This window comes from Nipponia nippon, unplaced genomic scaffold (genome assembly GCF_047370975.1).
Source record: "Nipponia nippon isolate SJK-2023a ecotype South Korea unplaced genomic scaffold, ASM4737097v1 scaffold_5, whole genome shotgun sequence".
NCBI lineage: Eukaryota > Metazoa > Chordata > Aves > Pelecaniformes > Threskiornithidae > Nipponia > Nipponia nippon.
In genome coordinates, this window is record NW_028262369.1 from 94,787,647 (window position 1) to 94,809,443 (window position 21,797).

Sequence of the window (21,797 nt, forward strand, 5' to 3'; positions counted from 1 at the left end):
TACTACTAATTTGTGAAACTAAAAGACTTAATATATGACTTGAAATAGCTACTGCACAAGTACAAAACAACCTGTACACCTCACTTTTATTGCTACATGAATGATGTCCACTAAAAGAGACTAAAGTGTTTCACAGATACTCTCAAAATCTTCTGGATTTCATCCTTTTAGAGAAAAAACAGAAGACCACCAAAATCAACAGAATGTTTCAACTGACTTTGAATCAGGATTTTACTGCAGACCAACAGAAAATATGACTATATAACCTCCCTTTGCATTAATGTCAAGTCACTCTTCTGCAATATACAGGTTTTGATAGCCACGTAAGGCAGGAATTTCTGTTTTGTGTTACTGACATCCATAACTATGCCAAAAATGCTCTGAGAAAACAAAGACAATATAAAGCTAGATTTAAATAAGTTGCATGTATGTGGTTTGGAATATTTCATATACATTTTCTAGCTCTTCAACAGAAAAGAAAAGGAGGACTACAGCTCCTGTTTTTTTTTAACTCCATAATGTATAACTTCCTAAAGAAAAAGAACTTGGTTTAGAACTTGACTTGTCTTTTGTTTGCAGGCTATTAGTGATCTATTAATGGCAAGTGGGTTGTCAGCCAGCCATTAATTATTAACCTGTATTAATTGAAGATGCTCATCTGGAAGTCACCTCTAATCTTTCCAGGAATCTCTGTTGATCCTTGGCGGCCTAAGTGGAGTGTCAGCATGAGACAAACATTTAACATCCCCTTCATACTTTTTAAAAAAAGTTAAAATAGTGCAAAACCACACACTTGTTAGTGTGTTATGATACTGAGGCTTGTTTCAATTCATAATTTATAATCTGTGAGGCTACAAAACCTGTAATTTACTATTACAAAAATAACATACAAGAAAAAAATGTACAAAAAAACCCTATGTTAGACATTACTTGAAATAGAATTGTAATCAGAAAACTCAGAAACACTTATTCAGCAGCCCTTTATAAAAGGCATAACAGATACTGCAGTTGTGGGAAGATACTGAAAATTATCAATATATTAAAAATGCTTCTCTAGGCATTTTCTGTCTATCCATAAAAATTTACAACCAGAAGTGAAATAATGTAAAAGCCTCTTCAGATCTTTCTCTAATAAAAACATACCTTCCTGAAGATGCTACCACCAGTAAAACTGCAGCATTACTGAAATTACAGGTTCAAATTACTACCAATCACCAGTGAAAAACAATATTCTTTTATTTGTCCTTTCTTCAACACCTAAGTAGTAACTATGGGTCATTTGAAATAATTTTTATGTGGTACTGTATCAGCAGAAAATCTTGACAAGTATCCATCTCAGATGAACAAAGAGCTGACACTTGGAGGGGCAGGGAGGTGGATGCTCTCTGAAGACAAAGGGTGTTTAGACTGATTTGTCTCAAGAGTTTGAAACCTTCTACAGTATACTTATGTTTTCTATTACATCTACTTCAGTGACATCACTTCTCCCCTAACAGTGGAAATTGTTGTAAAACAGCTGTAAACTAATTTATAGTTGTATAACTATTATGTAAATACACATTGATAGATATTCAGCCAAGGGTGTACAGTAATAAAGCTTTCATTTACTGTATTTTTGCTAGAGCACGGTGTAGTACATATAGAAGTTGGTACTGTAAATGCACTGCATACAATGTGCTCCTACATAAGCAAAAAACAGGAATGGGTTTGTTATCTAGAACAAGTTTTCTAATATTTTTTTACTCTCTAAATTATTCTTAAATTTCTTGATACAGAAAGAGAAATACTGCTAGACAGGATAGCTTTATTAATACCACATCATAAACCCCTAGAACACAGTTGTGTTAATTCAATATTTAAAGACTAGGCAGTATAAATAGGTGAGATTTTCTCCACAGAATGATGACATTTCAGGTAAATTAGTTTAATTGCTAAATTGAGCATATTAAGTACTGAGGATCCTACCAAAATATGTTATCACTCACACTTCTGAGCCTGGAATTAAATATTAGAAAAACATCCCAATACGTTCTGGCTTCTCATACACATAAGAAGTCCTATTCTATGATTTCTAGAACCTTTTAAAATTCAAGCTGGCTAAGAATTCATTCCAGCAGTCTGACTACCTTAGATTTGGCCTCAATTAGAGTGGGAATAGTTTTAGAGTACTTAATAATATTCTTCTATGGAAAAGAAGATTTTTTTTTTTCCCCCTCAAATATAGCGAGAACTGAGTAGATCTTTTACCATGAAATCTGGTTTCCTGTGTCTTGATATTAGTCATTATAGATGTTACTGAAAGATAGAATTTTAGATAAAAATATTTCAATTGTTTTTTTCTTTTTTGCCTGTTACTTCAAAGTCATTAGTATTTGCTATGTTGCTGTTACTGCCTTTTGACTATTGCTGCAGTCTAAGCAGAGGTATTTCTTGATGGTCTTTAAGGTTATTTTTTTCTCCTGAATGGCTAATATTTAATTTGGAATCTAAAATACATCAGAGCTTTTCAAACTTCTTTTGGTCAATATATATATTCACTTTTAGATACCATCTTGTATCAGTTCAGCTGAAAGCTCATTTTTCATTTTGATGAATATAAACAGTTTTTTTGAATCAGGGATTTTGCTTCTTCATATTTCATTTCCATTTCAGATAAGTAATATGTATATTGAACAACAAACAAGCCTGTATTGACTCGCAAGCAGCCTAGACTTCTGCAATGACAAAAACTGACCAGTTGTTTATTTTCTGGTTCTCATGAAGTTTTCAATACCTACCCAAGAGGCTCTGATCAATGCATGTTCCATTCACCAATGATTTTCCTTCTGGACAAGCACATGTTGCACCAGAAGGGTTGAGTAAACAAATGAATTCACATGTCAGGTCCAAGCATGGATTAGGCACTGTTTAAAAAGACAAAATATTTAAAATGTTGATTTTTTCTTTTTTTTTTTTTTTAGAATTAGAGTGTTCTAGACCTAGGAAAAATAAATAATCAGATATAAAAATTCTGATACACTTCCAGTTTCCAGGATATCAACTGCCTGAAGACAGTGAACAGACTCGCTCAAATGGCAGTGCAAGACTCACACCAGGACAGAATTTAATCCAGTGACAAAAAATGTATTGGTAATATGCAGTAAAAAACCTCATCTGGTTGTGGCTAGAGGTATTTGTATTCAGCTCTCTTCTAATTTTTTTTATACTTCATTTACAGAGCAGGTACACAAGGCAAGCATTTGTCCAATGTCCTTTCAAATGAGAGAAAATGCATCAAAAAATCTAAATCAAACCTACATAAAGAAATATGACTAAATCTATTTTCAGTTTGTACAATCAGGCTCTGTTTTATATTTATACAGCGTGGTTAATTTCCCCCCCCCCCCCCCCCCACTCCCCACGGTGAACTTGCTCAATATTGAGTTTAAAGTAATTATGCTTACTCACAGTCCATTTGTTTGTAGCGGTGAAAAATCAAGGCACTTTTTGCTTTATCAACATCCACACTTAGATATTCTACGAGGCTCCTGCCAAATTTGTGTACTCTAAATGCACCATTTTTAGGACCTGCTCCATATATGTAATCCTCAAAAATGTCAATTCTATGTGGATGCAGTAAACCTTAAATAAAAATGAATAATAAATACAAACACATATTCATATTCAAATAATAAACTACTGTTTTAATAATAACTTCAACTGCATTATTGCAATTACCATCTAAAGACATTATTAAGACATCTTGGTTTGTACCCACAAAGATTGCCTTTAAAAAAAGCAATCTTCTTAAAAGGAACTCTTCCCATACTACAAGCAACTAAAATCTCAAGCTTTGTATTAGCTTTCAACACAATTCAGCCTCAGAAACTGGTTGATTATTGAAAAGCAGGGGAGCCCTACAGTAACAACTAGCTAATTAGAACATACTTAGGTATAACACTTTAACTAGAAGTATGTGACAAGGAAGAAACAGATTATTTTGCTGTATATAAAATAAACTATTCTGACAAAACATTTCTTCAGCTCCTTCTTAACATATTTGAAATGCTAGCTTTCATAATACGCGTATTTTAATTCATAATCATAGTAAATTAATGCAAAATAAAATGTTAAGACCCTACCAGTTCCTCATTTTTAAGAGCTGCGAGTGCTGATTAGATCAGATAGTTGGATTTCCTATGCACAACTGGCTGTAGAATTTCACACATTTACCCATGTAACACGGCAATAGCTTCTGACTAAAACTTCTTTGCCAGACATAAATAGCTTCTTGAGTTGAAGCCATAAAGAAACAGAATCTATCATTCCTTGTTATACCTTTTTCCTACTATTATACCCATTTGCTGTAAAAATGTGTTTATATTTCACTCATATTTATTTATTGTCAATTATGAGCCTTTATTTGTTCCTACTGCTTTTCCACTCTATCAATACTTGGCACTCAGTATTTTATTTCAATAAAAATATTTATGAATTCTAATTCATTATTTTATGCTTGTTTCATTAAATGGGTTGAAGTTTTTAGTCTCATTGCAAAGCAATTTCTAAACTCCCCCAATTTTCCTTTGGTCCTATTTCTCTAATTTTTCCATAGTTACTACAAATGTCAACAGGATAAAAAAGGTGGCATTACTTTAGTGATCTTGTATTTCAGTATTAAATGTTATGTATGGAAGCAACAAAGTCTCTACATTCCACTTTCCCCTTTATAAACCCCAAATTTGCTGCATTTGGCACAGCGTAGTGTAGCCCTTCCATGCTATAAATTATTTTGAAAGTCATCAACTTACATGCCTTCTATTTTGTAGCACTGTTGTGTCTTTTTTTCCCCTCGAAGAATAACCTCATATTTATTCTTAAAGTACAAATTACTATTGAGAGACATTAAAACGCAATCTAGGATACACTGTCAGTCTTCATACCAGTCACAAGCACTGAGCACAAGCACTAAGTATGTATTTTGTGACAGATTACAGCCTAGCCACCATGAAATACTATAACCAAAGGAGGTGCAAGCAAAGTTATGAGGAGGAGTTACTGTCTTTGAAATCTCTTGTCAGGCATCTGCACAGCATGGTTCAGTGTTACAGGAGGTTGCAGTCAGATCCCTACACTCAAAGTGATCCTTCTTGAGATGACTACTTCCATGTATATTGATCCAAGTTGTGAAATAAAATGCTATTAAACCAGAATAAGATTATTTAAATCTGGTCCTGCTCAGTTTGGATTATGGGAGATTTTTCCTAGTGTTTTCCAGAGCCCCCTGCTGACTTCCAGATCATTGGTTAAAACACTCAGTAGCACTAAATGTAATATCATCCTGATGAAACTCCACTACCAACTGCCCACTAAGCAATCCTCCCAAAAAGCCTGCTTGCAAATTTTTAAATTTTTTAAATCTGTTTCCTCTCTTTTCTAGTCAAACTTCATAAATTGTTACATATATTATCAAATTGTTAAAAAGCCAACATGCAATTCTACAAAAACAAAGTTTGCTTAACCAGAATCTCTTTTCTTATGAAAGGAACTTTCCTCATTCACATTCTTTTAGCAGAATTCTGTGATTACTTACTGACCTGAAAGCCAAACCCATTATTTTTCCCAGAACTGATTCAGGTCAACTGTTCTACAAACTATACAATTCCTGTGCAATGCAGACAGCTCTAATTTCTAACTAGTCAAGGTGCTCCTGTTGCTATGTAAGTCCAAGTGAGACCAAGCATAAATATTAATCACAATGTTATTTGATAATACCGAAGCTAATGGTTAGATAACAAACTTGGAGATTTGCACATATCACCGAATCTTTGTTCCCCTAAAGTAACTTTATCAGATTATCTTAAAGCCAAAATTATCTTATCTTAAATATCTGTTTGTTTAGATAATATCTGAAGTATTATCTAACAAAAGCAAGGAATATTACTTAGTAGTCACTGCTTTTTGCTTACACAGTTTCTCTGAATAGTGAAACTTCAGCCAAATAATATAAAACAGAAATCACGTTATATAAAAGGTCTCCATACCTTGTTTAGTGCTCACAGACACAACTGAATCGGAACCATCAAAAAGAACGCTACCAATAACAGATAATTCAAAATCAGCCCAGAACAAACGCTGACTGAACTGATCAACTACGAGACCTACAAAGAAAATAAAGTTCAAATAGCCATATAAAACCTGAAAAAAAAATTAATATTTTTATGTAACTGTGCATTTTTATATTGTTCATATTCTTGTGAACACAAACTATGGTGACAATAAAAAAACATGACTGGAAAACAAGAAGAATAAAATATAACACCTTCTGCTTAAACCTTCCCCTTAAGGCAACCATGGTTTTTTACTTTCTTTAACTTACTCTTCCAAGGTCAGTACCTTTTCAAACCCATTATCCTCAGCAGGTAGCGATGTATACCAGGTGGGAATTAAATATAGAATATAATCCTGTAATTTCCTCTGCCAACAAAAAATCTATTATGTCAATAGATTTCTAAGCAGTAGCACCAGTGTGATCACGCGTTAAAAACAAGGCATTCAGATTTCATAGAGTCTTCCTAACCTATCCTGTTTTCACAGGTATATAATTGTGTTCTTTTTTTATCACCAATACTTCACATGCAGTAATTATTACAGAATCGAACATCACATTATTTTAATTACATTAGTGCTGCAAGAGTTAAACAGCAATATTGACATGTATATATTCTCATATATATGAAAAGAAAGCACAAGAGTGAATGACTGAGAGCACAAATGATAATAAAAGATAGATAACATTGTGACTACCCAGCCTCTAGGCAATAACTAAATAGTTAAATCAAGCAGTCCATGTTTCATAGAGGATGATTAAATGATTAATATGCCATTTTAGGTCATGTCAAAAGCTTCAGTCTGAAAGATATTTGAACCATAAAATAATTTAATTCTGAGCTTTTGAAGTTGTAGTGTATTTTTAATAAGAATGGGAAAAAGTATTTTTCTTCCTGTTTATGTAAGTAGGTAAGCCAGAAAAAATACATCAAAAGAAGTTATACATAACAGCAAAAATTCTCCTCTTAAGGTCATAAATGAAGCAGGTACAGATAGATGAGAGGAAGTGGAGGAAGTCTGACGCACACAAGAGTGAAATATGTTTACATTTGCAACTCGATTAAAAAACCCTCTTTAAAAGAAACACTGGTGTTCAGGCATACAGCTAAAGAGAATCATTTCTGGTAAAAGATAATCACAATGTGTCAGCTCTGCGTGATACATGGTACCTGTAAGGGGGAATAGTTTAGAAGCAGTCCCCACTCTCCAGCTTTAAATTATTCTTTGCATTTTAATAAGAATATTTAAATATCAAATAATAAATGAATAACATTCTCAATGTATCTTTCACAGTATCAGAGACAACACAATGTAAAAAAGTACTTATTTTTGTTTTACACATATAGTACTCCTGTGATAGTAATTTTTATGTAAATCCTGTGAAGTCAAGCCCAAATGCTCAAACTCTCACTCTCTCTTACTTGAAATAGGACAGGCATATTTAGTAATAAATTTAAGGCAGTGGAACACAGATGTTTAGTAAAATCTTAAACTTCATCTAAACAATAGTAGTAAAGTCTCATTTGGGAGGAAATATTAAAGGCTTGGACTCTTTCTTTGCATTCCCTCTACAAAGACATGGATCTGTGTGAAATATCTGACAAAAAACTAAAAGACTTCACAAATGTCTACTTTCTACCATGAAGTAAAGGAAGAAAAGCACAGCAGGATGCCACAAACGTGTTTTCAGAAAGTAGGTACAATATGCAATACTGTGGCAAGGCATTTGTGAAATTCCCTCTTTGCGAAGTCTGCTCGTTTTTGGTAATTCTGCTAATTTTCTAATTTTCATTTTATTCATCCTTGTAAGGAGACAGAGTCTGGTTAAATGTTTATATGAAACTATTCTATATAAAACATATCAAGGAAAATTTTATGAAGAAAAGCTCTTGCAGTTCTGCTTCCAGTCAGGGAAGAAGTAAATACCTGCATTTTCCGATAGGTTTGACACCATTACTACCTACAAAATTCAATACATTCACTAATCCAATACTGATGGCCAAAAAAAAAAAAAGGGCGGGGGGGGGGGTAAATGCCCTTTAATTGCCAAGGAAGCGGTGACTGGCTCTGTAGGACATAACCTTGGCAATCAACCAGACTGATAAGAAGAGACAAAAAAGCATAATTCCAGCAATTAGAACTAAATCTAATGATTTGTATATCTGATATGTTCACAATGTTTTATATAAGTAGTTCAGCAAAGAATATGTAACAACTCTGATAAATATGAAATACTGTTGTCTTTCAGTCTGAATAATCAGAAGCTTCTTACTAAATTTACTATTGACTATGTATTTTTTATTATTATTACTATTGCGCTGCTTACTTGCCTAAGGAGCATAAGCTCCCTCTCCTCTCTCAAAGCTCTCCTTATCACATATGTAATTTCTTAAGTTGCTATATTTCAATCTAATCATGTCAATAAAGAAAAAGTGTTTCCTTTAAGGGATGAGTGTAATTTGCCTCTGCAACACCATAAGGCCAACTTAGCATGGGACTTAACAGTCTTTTAAAATATTATTACTTTTTGCTGTGATAGTGGCAGCTTCTGAGACACTTAGATATTCAGATAGCTTCCTCTTGAAAGAAGCCTATGTTTCAATAGATACGCGTACCAAAGTTGGATAACCCCTAATTTGCAATGCAATAATAACAAATTATCATTGTAAGCCTGGAGAAACATCAAATATTGCTTGTGAAAATGGGTCATGAACAAATCATTTATGGTTTCAAGACAGGATGCTGCAATTTAAGAGAGACACATTTCATTCTGGATTTATCATTTACTTTGTCATAAAAATTACTTTTATCCTGCCAATGGAGCCTTAATGGTAATTCACAAGATCTCAACACCTACTGTCAAGCTTCAAAATACTTCTGTAAAACTCCTGTTAGGTTGTCGCTTCTTTGAATACCTAAACCTTGTTTTATACTATTTTGCAGTGTATTCAGGAAAGTAACTGGAACAGGCTGAGAGATTTCATATGCACTCTTAAAAAATGTGTCTCACCACTAACTGGCATTCCTTTAATTGATTTTGCTTGTTCAGTTTTATTGAACAGATCATATTTTAACTGATTATATATAGTCCTTTGGTACTGCTTTGTTATAAAAGTTTAAGTCATATTAAGATGTATCATTTAAAAACAGAACTAAGAATTTGATTAGTAACTGCACATTAATACATACATATTTTAATACATATTTTAAAAAGTATGGGTTTTTTTTTGTGCTGAGAAACTGGAATTCAGCCAACAAATCTACACTGAGTTAGCAAGTGCCATGTAATTAGGCAAAACAGATAAGCTGTATACCTGTAGGTCTTTGTAAATTCTTTTGAACCAATATCCTTCTCAGAGTCCCATCCATAGATGATTCCTCTATGTGAGAGCGATCCCCAATAACTGTCCAGTACATCATCCTAAAAGTATTAAACATAAAAAATAAGCTGGATGACTACACAGAACCTCAAAACACTTACTGATATTAAATTCTTATGAGCCTTTCTACCTAACTGAAACATGGGAGATACCTGATCCTGATTTACATACAGGTAAATTGAGCAGTAAAGTTAAGTAAATGACTTGGAAAAGTTTAGACATTTGTAGACATCATTTTATTTCTCTTACTCCACTTTGCATTTTTGTTTGAATTACCAAAACAGAGTAATGTTGAAACATACATACCCCTTTTTAGGATTTACAGCAATTGCATATGGTTCTCCTGCCATGCTCGTAAGGAGTCTTGTACAGTTAGGTCCGTTCAATTGACCTACATTGATGGAGTATCTCAGACTAGTCCAGTGAGTTGTATAGTAGCTGAACCAATGCATTCTGGAATGATCAGTCCAGTAAACATTCCCAGCAACCCAGTCAACAGCAATGCCCCTAGGTCTTTTGAATTCTGGACACTAAAAGGAACAGATGTTAAAGTCAGATTTATGGAAATGATCTTTCACAGCAGCTGCATAGTCACAGATTTATGAAACTTTTTACAGTTAAGTAACTTTTACCTTTAATATGGTGAAATATTTAAAAACATCACATTGGAAAGATATAAATTCCACCTGTAGGAGATAACCTCTAAGTGATCTGCTGACAATTCTATTCAATGCAGAAGAAAAGTCAATGGTTCAAAACTGTTTGCTCAAGTCTAAGTCTACCTACATTAAGAAAAAGGCACATAGGCATGAACTACTTAAAATATTGATACTGAAGCAAATAAATGTTACATACTGTAATTCAAAAGGATAGGAAAAGGAAGAATTAAGATTATACAGCTATTATACTCCATGCAGAACTATGGTATGATGCCCCATTCCAAAGCCCTCAGTGAAAATGGTGCCTGAGACCATCCTGAGGTATGGCTGCTCAGCAGTCTGCCAAGGATAAATAAAATCACTGCATTTAGAAAACTGCATAAAATTACCTCCATATTCTGACCAATACTAGTATGAGATTGTAAGGATTTTTTTTAAATGTTTCTCTTCCCTTGCTGCTAACTCTTCCTGGGTTCCACCACCGATTAAAACTAGAGTTAGCGCAATATTCAGCTTCACATGTAAAAGAGGCTTGACTGATTATTACTTTAAAATTATAAACTGTAGTAACGCTGCCATGATTTCACAGTTATCATTAAGGCCTAGATCCTAAAAAATGGTTCTAAGGATAGAAGTTCATATTGCAAAAAGGAGATACATATGAACAAGTTTCTCTAAAGTTTGCTAGAATTCCTGCAGAGAGGAGTAAAATCTGTAAAACAGGACTACCCAACTATTTCTAACATGAATGCAGCATATCATAAAAAATTCAAGACCTGCATGAGCTAAATACATATGCAATTGTTTGTCTGTTTACCTATAATGACATCAAGTTAAATTATGAACAAAAAATGTCTATGCCTTGACAAATGCAGTAATGGAATGCTACTAAGCTACATAACTAAAAATCAGGAAAGAAAATCCTAAAATAACTTGTTTTCCTCAGGTATCAGAGTTCCCTAATACCACAAGACATTTGTAGACTATTTTCATCATAAAATAAAGGTCATTTCATTCTCAAGGTGAAATAATAGGACTGCAAGGGTGAATTTAGATAGTTCATTGTTCATAAACCTTTATTTCTGCAAAAATGTCATAGAATGCATGTTCTAAAGATATACAGAACCCTGGCTTTCTATTCAGATGAATATTAAAGCAGCAAAATCAATCACTGCATTTACAAAACAGTATCTCTTTAAAAACAGGGTCACAGTCATTTTTTTTTAAAGTTAAACAAAATAATGTATTATAATTCTTTGTTATGAAATGATGATATTGGCAGTATATGTTTCCAGAAATACCACAGAAATAAACTATGTTTTTTCAAGAAATGTAGCATTTGCATGCAACAACCTCTTTTTTTTCTTTCTTACATTATCCAAGTAACATTCACATAAAGGACAAGATACCCCAAAATGTGGGTATTTGCAGGAAAGCGTCATTGTATTTTTAATCCAAACTCCTTTTAATTCTGGGTAATATTCAGTGTCAAGAAGCCTCTCATACCTGGAGATCTCCAGTTACTGCTTTGGAGACTGCAAGGGTTAATGGCACTGGCCTACAAGGCTGGAACCAAACATTCTTTTAAAAGGAGAGCAGCTATCATGGACAGCACAGCCCCTTGCCTTTCTTTAGCCCGTTCAAGAACCACTGTTTACAGTAACACTGCCTTTTTTGGAACCTGGCAAGCACATGATGGGAGTTACCATGCAGAGTGAGAGACGGTTCCCAAAAAGCTGGTAGTAGAAGCAGATGAGACAAAAGGACGTCCCAAAAAGATTCCGCAACAAGGTTGGGTTGCTTACTAACACTGACCCTTTCTCATTCTTCTCAACTATGGAGGAGAAGTGAAACTCCAGTAATGCTGGGGTGCATATTAAAGATCTAATGAACAAGGAGATAACCAGAAGAAATGGAAAGGAGCCATCTGGTGTGAGAGACTAAAAAAAAAAGAATAAAAACCAGTAGCTAATGCTATGGCTGTGTAATTCTCAGTTGTGTTCATTAAGTTTCAGCCTAGCTACATCATATTTCTGATGTCTTATGCATCTTCTCATACTGTCTAGGAAAATTACTTACTGTAAATGAGCTTTTACCTAATAGCTTATTTGGATTATGTTAATGTTGAGGAATGATTTTGCATACAGAATAAGGATGAAAACACAGGAACAAAATCACATTAGTATTTTCTACAGTTATTTTAGCCCACTTTGATGCTAAATATAACATACTACAACTTATAAGAAAAATTAGGGTGTGAAGCCTAATCGCCTTTTATAGTATGGTAGTCTCTGCACAACTACAGACCATGTCAGCTTGACGACTTTTGATTAGAACTGCTGCCTATCTTAAAATCTGTTTTAAAGTTAAAGAATTAAGAAAAAAAAAAAGAAAAACAAAGGAAAAAAAAAAGAAGCTGCAGTAACAGCTTGGATTTGGAAACCATTTTGATATAATGGTAGATTACAGAAAAATTTTCAGCCCCTAAAGTTGAGTTTGACTGGAGAAAACATGTCACGCATGCAGCAGGAACCCATCACCTTGCAGTGCTTAGCATTTTAACACAGGAAAACTAAATTACAAATCTAATTGATATCATAAGCACCTGTGAAGCAATATTTTCTGTATTTACAGATGTTTTTGGTATGGAATTGCTGTGGAATAAAGCAAGCTAATGATTTACTGTTGCTTAAATTATCTTCATTAGAAATAATACATTATCTAATGATATATTATTAGAACAGTAAAAATAAATGAGAAGCAGTAATACTAGAAAACTTTCAGACTTTTACTCGTAAAAACAGAAAATTTTCCTCAACAGATGAGCAGGCCAGTAGGTGCAATGGTTCACCAAACCACCACTTGTATTACGTAAGTAGGATCATTTAAACATCCCAACCAGCTGATTCCAGAAAGAGAAGGTCTCCTCAGTACATAAACTTCATCCATATAGAGCTATAGCTTTAAGGTAAAACCAAAAATTAATGCTATTTAGAGAAAACAGTCTAGAAACTGTTTCCATTCACAGTGATGCACTGAGTTTCACTGGGCCCTGGGGCAAACGTTGGGCGTATATATGTGGATATATGACAAGAGTGATTAAGGGTCCTTGTTAAGCTCTCAGAACAGACGGGCTGGAGCAAGGTGCTAATATACTGACTGGATACATTACAAAACCTATGTTTTTCTTCCTATTATGTGGCATAATTATTCTAATGTTCAGCTTTGTGTCCTCTTCCATGAAAAACAGCACTTGAGTTTAAGTGGCAAGTTACTCTGTTGAATATTCACCTCAGATAACTTATACATCTCTCTCCAAGGATTATGCCAGTAAACAGCTGCACCAGTTATCACCAGTTCACTTATACTGTCTTAACTTGACTGGAATACGATCCTCTTCTGCATCTGTCAATAAACTCTGAAGAGTTGATATTTACTATTTCCTTTAATGCTTCAATTTGTACCAAGCTTAAATCCCTTTTCACAGAAAAATACAAGAGATACTTAAAGCTATTCTCTGAGAAAGGCTCTTGATATGCTAATTCCATGGAGCAATTTCAGTTGAGATGGATTTTTGCATTAATGTAATTACCTGAAAATGCAGGTGACTTTGTTCAAGTTTACTGTCCTGATTTACATATCAAAGTCTAGATATAAAAGTTATAATGTAACCTTTGAAAACTTATCCATTAAGAAACTTGGGTTAAAATTAAGGAATTCTCACGCTTTTCAAAACCAAATTTAAGTGACAATATTAAAGCAACACTATAAAACCAATTAACCTAGTGATCAGTTATATATAAGGCAATAATATTTGAGCATTAGCAACATAACTCTGGGAAAATATTCTGAATAGTTTAGCACAATAAGAAGTAAATGCTTCACAAAATCAATGAAATGTGTCCAAGATATATTCAGATACAGTGTGTGCATTTTCCACATACAGATTTGTAAAAAAGCTTTCTATGGCTTGGATCAGGCATCTTCATGAGCACCTACCTGCACTGAAGAGTTAGGGGAAAATAGTGTAGAAAGAAAAAGAATATTTTCAATAATTTTGAATTAAGAGGAAGTGTCTAGAAAGTATTCTGGCATAACAGTGAAACAGAGATATGAAAAGCAAAAAATATTTCAGTACTTCAGAAAAATAATAGTAATTCTAAGAACATTTTATCTTTATTAGTTTAAACCATGAGACAATGTCACATCAGCTATGAAAATTTCAATCCCTGGCCTATGAAGAAGTCTCAAGGAAGCTTATGTTCAGGTTTATGGACCTGCAAGAAAGTGTAGATCAATTAGAGAGGCTGTGGGTCACCAGACTACACTTATCTTTACAGAAGGCATCTGCATATCAACCAAAAAGAAATAAAATAAATAAATAACACTCCCCCCCCCCCCTTTTAATTTCACAAGACTTTACAAGTTCATTATTTTCTAATAATGAACTCGATACAGAGATGTGTCTATCAGGATTTCTTAGGCCCAGGTATCTGCCATACGTAAATGAGAAAAATGCCACAGTAGAATTACTCCACATCTTGAATACATACTTAGGTTCTCAAAGTATCCTTCCCCAAAACTCAGATGACATACATGACCTACCAGAAATATTAGGGATAATTTTCTACTTTAGATCTACTTTACATACACTTTCTGTCAACAAAATCTAGACTGTGTTCTGCTGGGCAGATGGAAGTGTTCGTTTTTAACCACTCTTCCCATATATATGCCATCACAGACACCAGGTGTTTTCATGTCCATTGGTGTCTACATCCCCAGGCGTTTTGCCCTGCTGGCATCAAAGGTCAGGAATGTCATCCGTTTGCAAAGGAAGAATCCTTGGATGAAAGGTACTTAGAAGTGGTTTGAGATGTGTAAGAGTTGAATGATAGATGAAAGATTAGTCTACTGTTGCTACTGCTGTTTATTCTACTGGGTATATAAAAGCATTCATGTGATGTAAGATCATCCCCGTTACCTCTCCTAAGTTTAAGGAAACAGCCAGACAGGTGTTATTTCTAACCTGATTTATTACTGGCCAAGCAAAAACTAAAAACTCTCCTCGGCCATCACATTTAATAAAATAAAATAAAAAAAAAAAATCTAAATTTACAGCATTATAGAAACACCGATATAAAGATCACATTGTTATCTTCAGTTCAGCACTAACATTTCCTTGAGAATTTTGTAGAAATCTATTAGGCAAAATGAGTATCAATCTGCATTTATTTGATTTTCAAGACCACTTGAAATTACCCTAGTTTATAAAAACCCACATTTCTCTTGTAAAGTGTAAAATTACATTTATGCTTATTCAAAAGAAGATACTATGCAATTCAACATATAAAGGAATAAATATTTACTGTTCTAATTTTTAAATCATGGTCATAGGCTTGCTAATATTATTGTTTACCTGGTCATTATGGAAATTGGGCATGTCTTTGACCTCTCTACACTTTCTGTTTTCCAAGTATTTGAAATTCATGCCTTTCTTTAAACCATGTGTTGCTTATATATGTCTATTATATCTTCTTTTCTCTCTTAAAATAAAAAATCGTCATGGTGTACAGTTTTTCCAAGCCTCTAATATACTGGTTGTTTCTCTATAGAAAACCTTTTTAAATACTGTAGTTTTGATCTCTTAGAGACTCGACCAAGTCTGTCAGAGTCTTGAATGGAAAGGCATTAGCACACCTACATACCATTTGAATAAAATCATTATCAGATAGAAGTTTTAATTTACTAAACCAGCACATTATAGACAATCAGAATAGAAAAGTATATTGAAAGAAATTTGTATCATGTAATCTTTGATTTTGATCACTTACTATCAAGCCACTGTTACTTTGCCTTCGCTCTCTGTCGTGAAGTTTTCTGTAGAAAATCCCTCCTGGATTAAACTGAGTACTCCAAACAATCATGTCTCCTTGAAAATACGCATCCATTCCAGTTATCCTTGAATTATGTTCAATATGTGATATTTGCTGATGAACATCACTGTAGTTGAATGGATATGCAAAACCCAGGATGTCAGTGTCATTAGCAACATAGAGAACTTGATCTTCAGAGCCTAGGGGTTATTATAATGAAACAAAAATAAGTAAATGTCAACTAATGCAAAATCAGTGTTTTTCACTCAAGTAGCTTTTTGGTGCTTATCTGATATATTTTTTTAATGTTAAAATTATTTTCTGACTGTTGAAGACTGCAAAAACACTCACACTCTGGGCAATACATGCAACTCTTCATACTCTGATACCAATACATATTACTTCAATGCTCTCCAAGCTCACCTTGTGAGACCTAAGGCTATGAAATAGCAAAAATCATTTGTTCCCTCACTCCTGCTAAATACAAGCAGAGGAGCTCCATTAAAGCAAGTAACAATGAGGGAAAGAGGGAACCATTAACTGCATTACAGTGGGAATGAAGCTTGCAAAAAATTCAGATGCAGGATAATGATTTCCAGATTTTTAAATTATAAGCCCTCAGAATTGTGTCTGTGTTTCTTTAATAACAAGCCACTATCCACAATTAGTAGCCTTGTTTGTTCCCACGTCATAATCCGACTGCTGCTTCAGTAATAGGTAATGATACTAAATCTTGAGAGAGTCTATGTTACGTATAGAGGAAATCACTAGTGACTCATTAATACGATCTTCCCATGATAAGCTTACTTCAAGAAAATGTGAACGAAGCATGTAAGATACCTGACTATCACCACCTAGCTACCCAGCATTGGTGTACCTACATTGCTGGCTGGTGTGCTGCAAAGAAGGAAGAACTGGAATTAACACGATGCAATCTGTTATGGTTCTAGGATGTACGTCCACAGCATGTGCTTACTGGCCGTATGGTTCAGCTCGGGTACTGCTCACAGTTGTGCACCAGATGTGCACAGAGGTGCCTAAGGAGCCACACCTTGTAACTTCAACACTGGTTCTGCACTGAAGGCTCCCAGTGTAGGTGTAAGTCAAATTCACACCAAAATCTCACTGAACTGCAGGTGAGATGTTAGGATCATACTTTCAGTTATTCAGATATGGATCCATAAAGATTATGTTAACTTCACTCAGGCAGCTGGATTATTGCTTGTTTCATTTCTAAAATGATTTAAAAGTTAGTTAATACCCAGACTTAACTATTACCTCCATTTTCGGCAATACCTCTGCCTTATGAAAGACAGAAATAACATCTATGTGTGCATATTTCTTTACCTTCACTGTACCATGACCTAGGCAGCTGATTTATATGAGGAGTATATTCTTAGGTGACTATACTTAGAAAATCCCCACTTAAATGACTTATATAAGATTTCTCAAGACGACAAAGCAAAACGTGTAACTCCAAATACTACTTAACTTATTCCTAAAGTTCTAAAACATCTTTCTATTAGAGTTGATTCTTCTCTCAAGCTTCTAAAGCTTCAGCAGAATGCTTATATGCTTGCTAATATATAATCTCTGTTTTTCTTATTTGTGTGTATCTTTTTGTAAATAGAGAAAGCTGGAGTTGGAAATGGACTTTCATATTAAGTATGTTCATTTACATGGAATTGATAAGAATTTACCGCTTACCGAAATGAAAGGTAAATCTGAGTGGTTTTGAGACTTATTTCTGTGCACTATTCAAGAAATATTTATCTAAAAATAAATTGTATATGCAACACATTAGTGTTACCAATCATGTACATAACAAATGATTTAGTGCCGTCAATTTATTTTGATTTTTACTGCCTTACCTTTTGCTATGCAACTGTTATTCCTCTCCTTATAATTTTTCTCGCATGCACATTTGTATGACCCCTTAATATTACTGCAGTGTTGGGAGCAGGCACCAAATACCATACACTCATTGATATCTATGAGGAAAAGAATTGTAATTTATATACCTATAGTTTAATACACTATTATTTAACATGTACGAAACATCATGGAACAACGCAGATAAACAAAAGGAACTCATAAGCATCGCTGTATCTTGCAACAGTAAAAGTAAGCCTTCTGCAATCATCACTAATGCTATTTCTGCTGCAATCAACATATCTCAGAAAGATATTTTATTTCTCCATCCTTCTTATATCAACCTACTATCATTAAAGCTTGAAATCAACTTTGAGAATGAAGATGTCTGTTACAGTTATCTCCAACATACCTATCTCTGTTACAGTCAAAAGTACATGTTCACCCCTTACTGGAAAACCTCCTGTGTGTACCTTTTTCTTAAGAGCCAAACAATGAAGTTTTTGTATGCAAGTATCTATTCACTTTGATAGTCCCACTGAGGTGACCTCCACTGTTTCTGTAAGTTACTGCTCACCAGTAAGAAAATGAAATCTGCCTTCTTTGGGAAGGTAGATTTATCTTATCCTTTTGATCAACTTTTTCATTATAACAACTCTGTCTTTTTTTCTGACCAGTGTGGTATCATATATATATTAAGACTACATTTTCTAAGGTATTTTACTTTCAATCTGTTTATTTTAATTTCCACCTTCAGTTTTATGCATCTTCATTATTTTAAGCATCTCAAAATATTTGAATATACCAACTTAAACACCAATCTCAATTGCTCAGTTAAATAATCTACTAGACCTTAAATCACCCATTTACCCCTTAAATTATAAAATCATTTAATGGTCTGACCTGAACCTTTCGACATTCACAACCAATGTTAATCTTTGATAACCTCTCCAGGTAGAATGCATAAATCTACATCCTGTAAATCCTTTCAGTTTCTTTTCTTGATTTCTTAATCCCATAGCTATGAAACAGTTTTTACTCGGCAGAAAAAAGTATGTGATATGTACCTCCTTCTCCAGCATAGAACATTGACTACGCAGTTGACTTTTAATACTTTACAGCAAGGGGTGATGGAAAAGATCCGTACCTTCGCATTGCCTGTTCCTCTTGTTTCTCTGAAATCCAGGTTTACACTGACACAGTAGGGATGTTTTTGTTTGATTACAGTATGCATCATCTCCACAAGGATTCACATTATCTTCACACGTATATTCAGCGACGCCTAAAGATAAATAAAACGTATAAAAGAACACTGATAGATTTGTTTAAACTGTTAAAAATGAGACCTAAAATAACAATAAATAACAAATTTATCTTTCTGTTAAAAGAGTATCAGGTACAAATATATGACATTACAGTATTTACCTACATGTGCATATGAATTGACAGTATTTAATTGAGACACTTCATTTCACATCAAGAATTTAGTACTAAAATTTATCTTGTTGCAAATATGAAATAAATTGCAATCAGCTTACAGCTAAACTACTTAAAAATCCAAGAGCTACTCTAAAGAGTAATACAACCTGAATTGCTATAAAATTTGCCTTCCTCTTGTGGTATGTCAAATAGAATTAACTCTTTTTTTTAACTAAAAAATTAACTTTAAGTTTAATTAACTTCTGTGTTGCTGAAGTCTCGGTTAATTATTTCTTTTCTGCTACAATCATGAAAACATATCTTGTCAGCCAAACTCACTTATTTTGCAGTCTTGCTCATCTGAACCATCTCCACAGTCATCAAACCAATCGCACTGTAGCTCCATTGGAATACATTTCTTATCATTACAAGCAAACTCATCTTTTTTACATGGTCTTGCTTTATATGTGATTTTATCTATATAATTACAAATTAATAAGAGAAAAAAAATCAGTATTTAAGATTCTTAGATTATTTTAGACATATACAAATGGGAATGACCATGAAGCATTAAGCAATTGGAAATTATTTCAGGCTTAATTTCTTTCAGTTTCAAATTCTGATCTACTAACCTCCAGTTAAGCTTTACTGAAGGACAAGCAGATCTCTGTAACAAAGTTTGCCTTCAAGTTGTTTTCTTTGATCTGAATGCCTTGAAAGGTAATGTCACCTACCGCAGTGATCTTCATCCGAGTTATCACCACAGTCATCAACCTCATTGCAAATCTGCTCAGGTCGCAGACAAACCCTGTTGTTTCTACATCTGTATGGCCTTGTTGGAGGGCATGGAAATTTTACTGTATATTAAAAAAAAGAATGAGCTATTACCCAGCTAGTATTCTTGAACCTTCTTTAACGTCTCCTTATCAAAGCAATACGCAGGCATGGGAACACATTTGACATATGAATGGTACTTGATTTTAACTTCTGGTACCTAATGGAATAACACTTCAACAACGTTTACAGTATAAGTTCTTTTAGGGAATGAAATTATTCTGTGTGAGAAGGGTAATTACACTTCTTTTTGAGAATCAGTAAATATGACAGAAATAAAACAAAGGAAGTAGGAAATTTAATGATAATCAATATTTCAATGTAGAAGTAACTTTTTCCCATCTGTGCATTTCTTCCAAAAAGATTATTTTCTCACAAATATCCAAAATTACATGAGTAGCAATAACAACAGAAAACTACATCCCACATTTCAGGCTAATCTTCTAAAAATAAACTTAGATGCACATGTCCTTATATATTTGTTACATGTCATTTACTACATGAAAAGCACTGAAAAATATAACATCATACCACACATTTCAGCAACTTCATCAGAGTTGTCTCCGCAGTCATCCTCGCCATCACAAACCCAAAAATGTAGTTTGCAGAGGGAATTGTTGCACAAAAATTCATCAGCTCTACATATATTTCCCCCTGGAAGGATGAAAAGAAGACAGGAAAAAACCCAAGGAAACAGAAAGACAAAAGAAAGAATGTCAATTCTTGATAAAACCAGTACAACTGCTTATCACATACTATCCGCAGAGAAATATGCACATAGCATAACTAAATGGACAAATCTCAAATGAAAGGGCTGGAGAAACAGAGAGAAATACTAATTTAAAAATCTCTTCCTTGACCATGCACTTCTTTATCTTTTCATGACTGTTAGCTAGGAATTACCTGTTTGGCCTGACTAGAAAGGACAGTTATCAAAGACACTGACAACTCACCAGCTAGGTAAGTTCCCCTTGCATTTAGCAAGGAGATGCTTAAACTATCTTTCTGTCCGTACCTTCTTTTGGTGATGCTGCCTTTCAGAAAAGACCTGGCTGGGTACATCAGTAATTTGTGCTGTCAGAGAATGGTACAAACCAGAAGACTGAAATACGGTCAAACTTGTGAAAGGCCATTTCAGTCCAGGTTCGTTTCACATGAATGTCTGATCCTCCACCTATTCCTACTCCCACTCTCCGAGACACACATCATGTTCAGAAGAGACAAAGAGATTGCAGTCCCTTAGCCATGAGGTAGCATCTTTTTCTTCTGAGGTGTAATAGGCTTGGCCAGGCTTGTATCGTCCCCATCAGCTATAAACTCTGTAATTAGGGAAGATCTAGCCACGTAGGCACAGAGTAGATAGGTCACCTCTAGCAGTCTCTTCCTTTTTGTAACTTCTGAAATTTCTCATTAGGATATTTACTGAACGCGGATGCAGCAAGAATAAATTCTTCCATGTAACTTTAGGATTGATTGAACTCTGAATCATCTAACAAAACGGAACAGAGGGTGAGAGAAAATGTTTTAAGCTGGAGCGCTCAAGCTTTAAAAATTGGTTCAAGCTGGATTCAGTTTTAATATGTGTAGCAGTATGAAGGCATTATTTTTTCAAAATTATAACTAAATTTTACCACTACCAATCAACAAAGTTATGGAAACTTCTTGAAATT

At 34.1% G+C, this 21,797-nt stretch overlaps 1 protein-coding gene across 1 annotated transcript in view; it reads right to left on the reverse strand.

The window, feature by feature from the left end:
* The window catches only part of LRP1B (LDL receptor related protein 1B), a 756,289-nt gene that overhangs the window by 44,284 nt on the left and 690,208 nt on the right, over positions 1-21,797 (reverse strand). The window contains exons 72-82 of the mRNA XM_087732714.1: positions 20,659-20,781; positions 20,028-20,150; positions 19,633-19,770; positions 19,022-19,156; positions 17,874-17,993; positions 15,961-16,202; positions 9,777-10,000; positions 9,405-9,511; positions 6,024-6,140; positions 3,448-3,621; positions 2,778-2,903 (exon numbers count right to left, since the gene is read on the reverse strand). Of these exons, the coding sequence (XP_087588840.1) occupies positions 2,778-2,903; positions 3,448-3,621; positions 6,024-6,140; positions 9,405-9,511; positions 9,777-10,000; positions 15,961-16,202; positions 17,874-17,993; positions 19,022-19,156; positions 19,633-19,770; positions 20,028-20,150; positions 20,659-20,781 (1,629 nt within the window). The remainder of the gene's footprint in view (positions 1-2,777; positions 2,904-3,447; positions 3,622-6,023; positions 6,141-9,404; positions 9,512-9,776; positions 10,001-15,960; positions 16,203-17,873; positions 17,994-19,021; positions 19,157-19,632; positions 19,771-20,027; positions 20,151-20,658; positions 20,782-21,797) is intronic.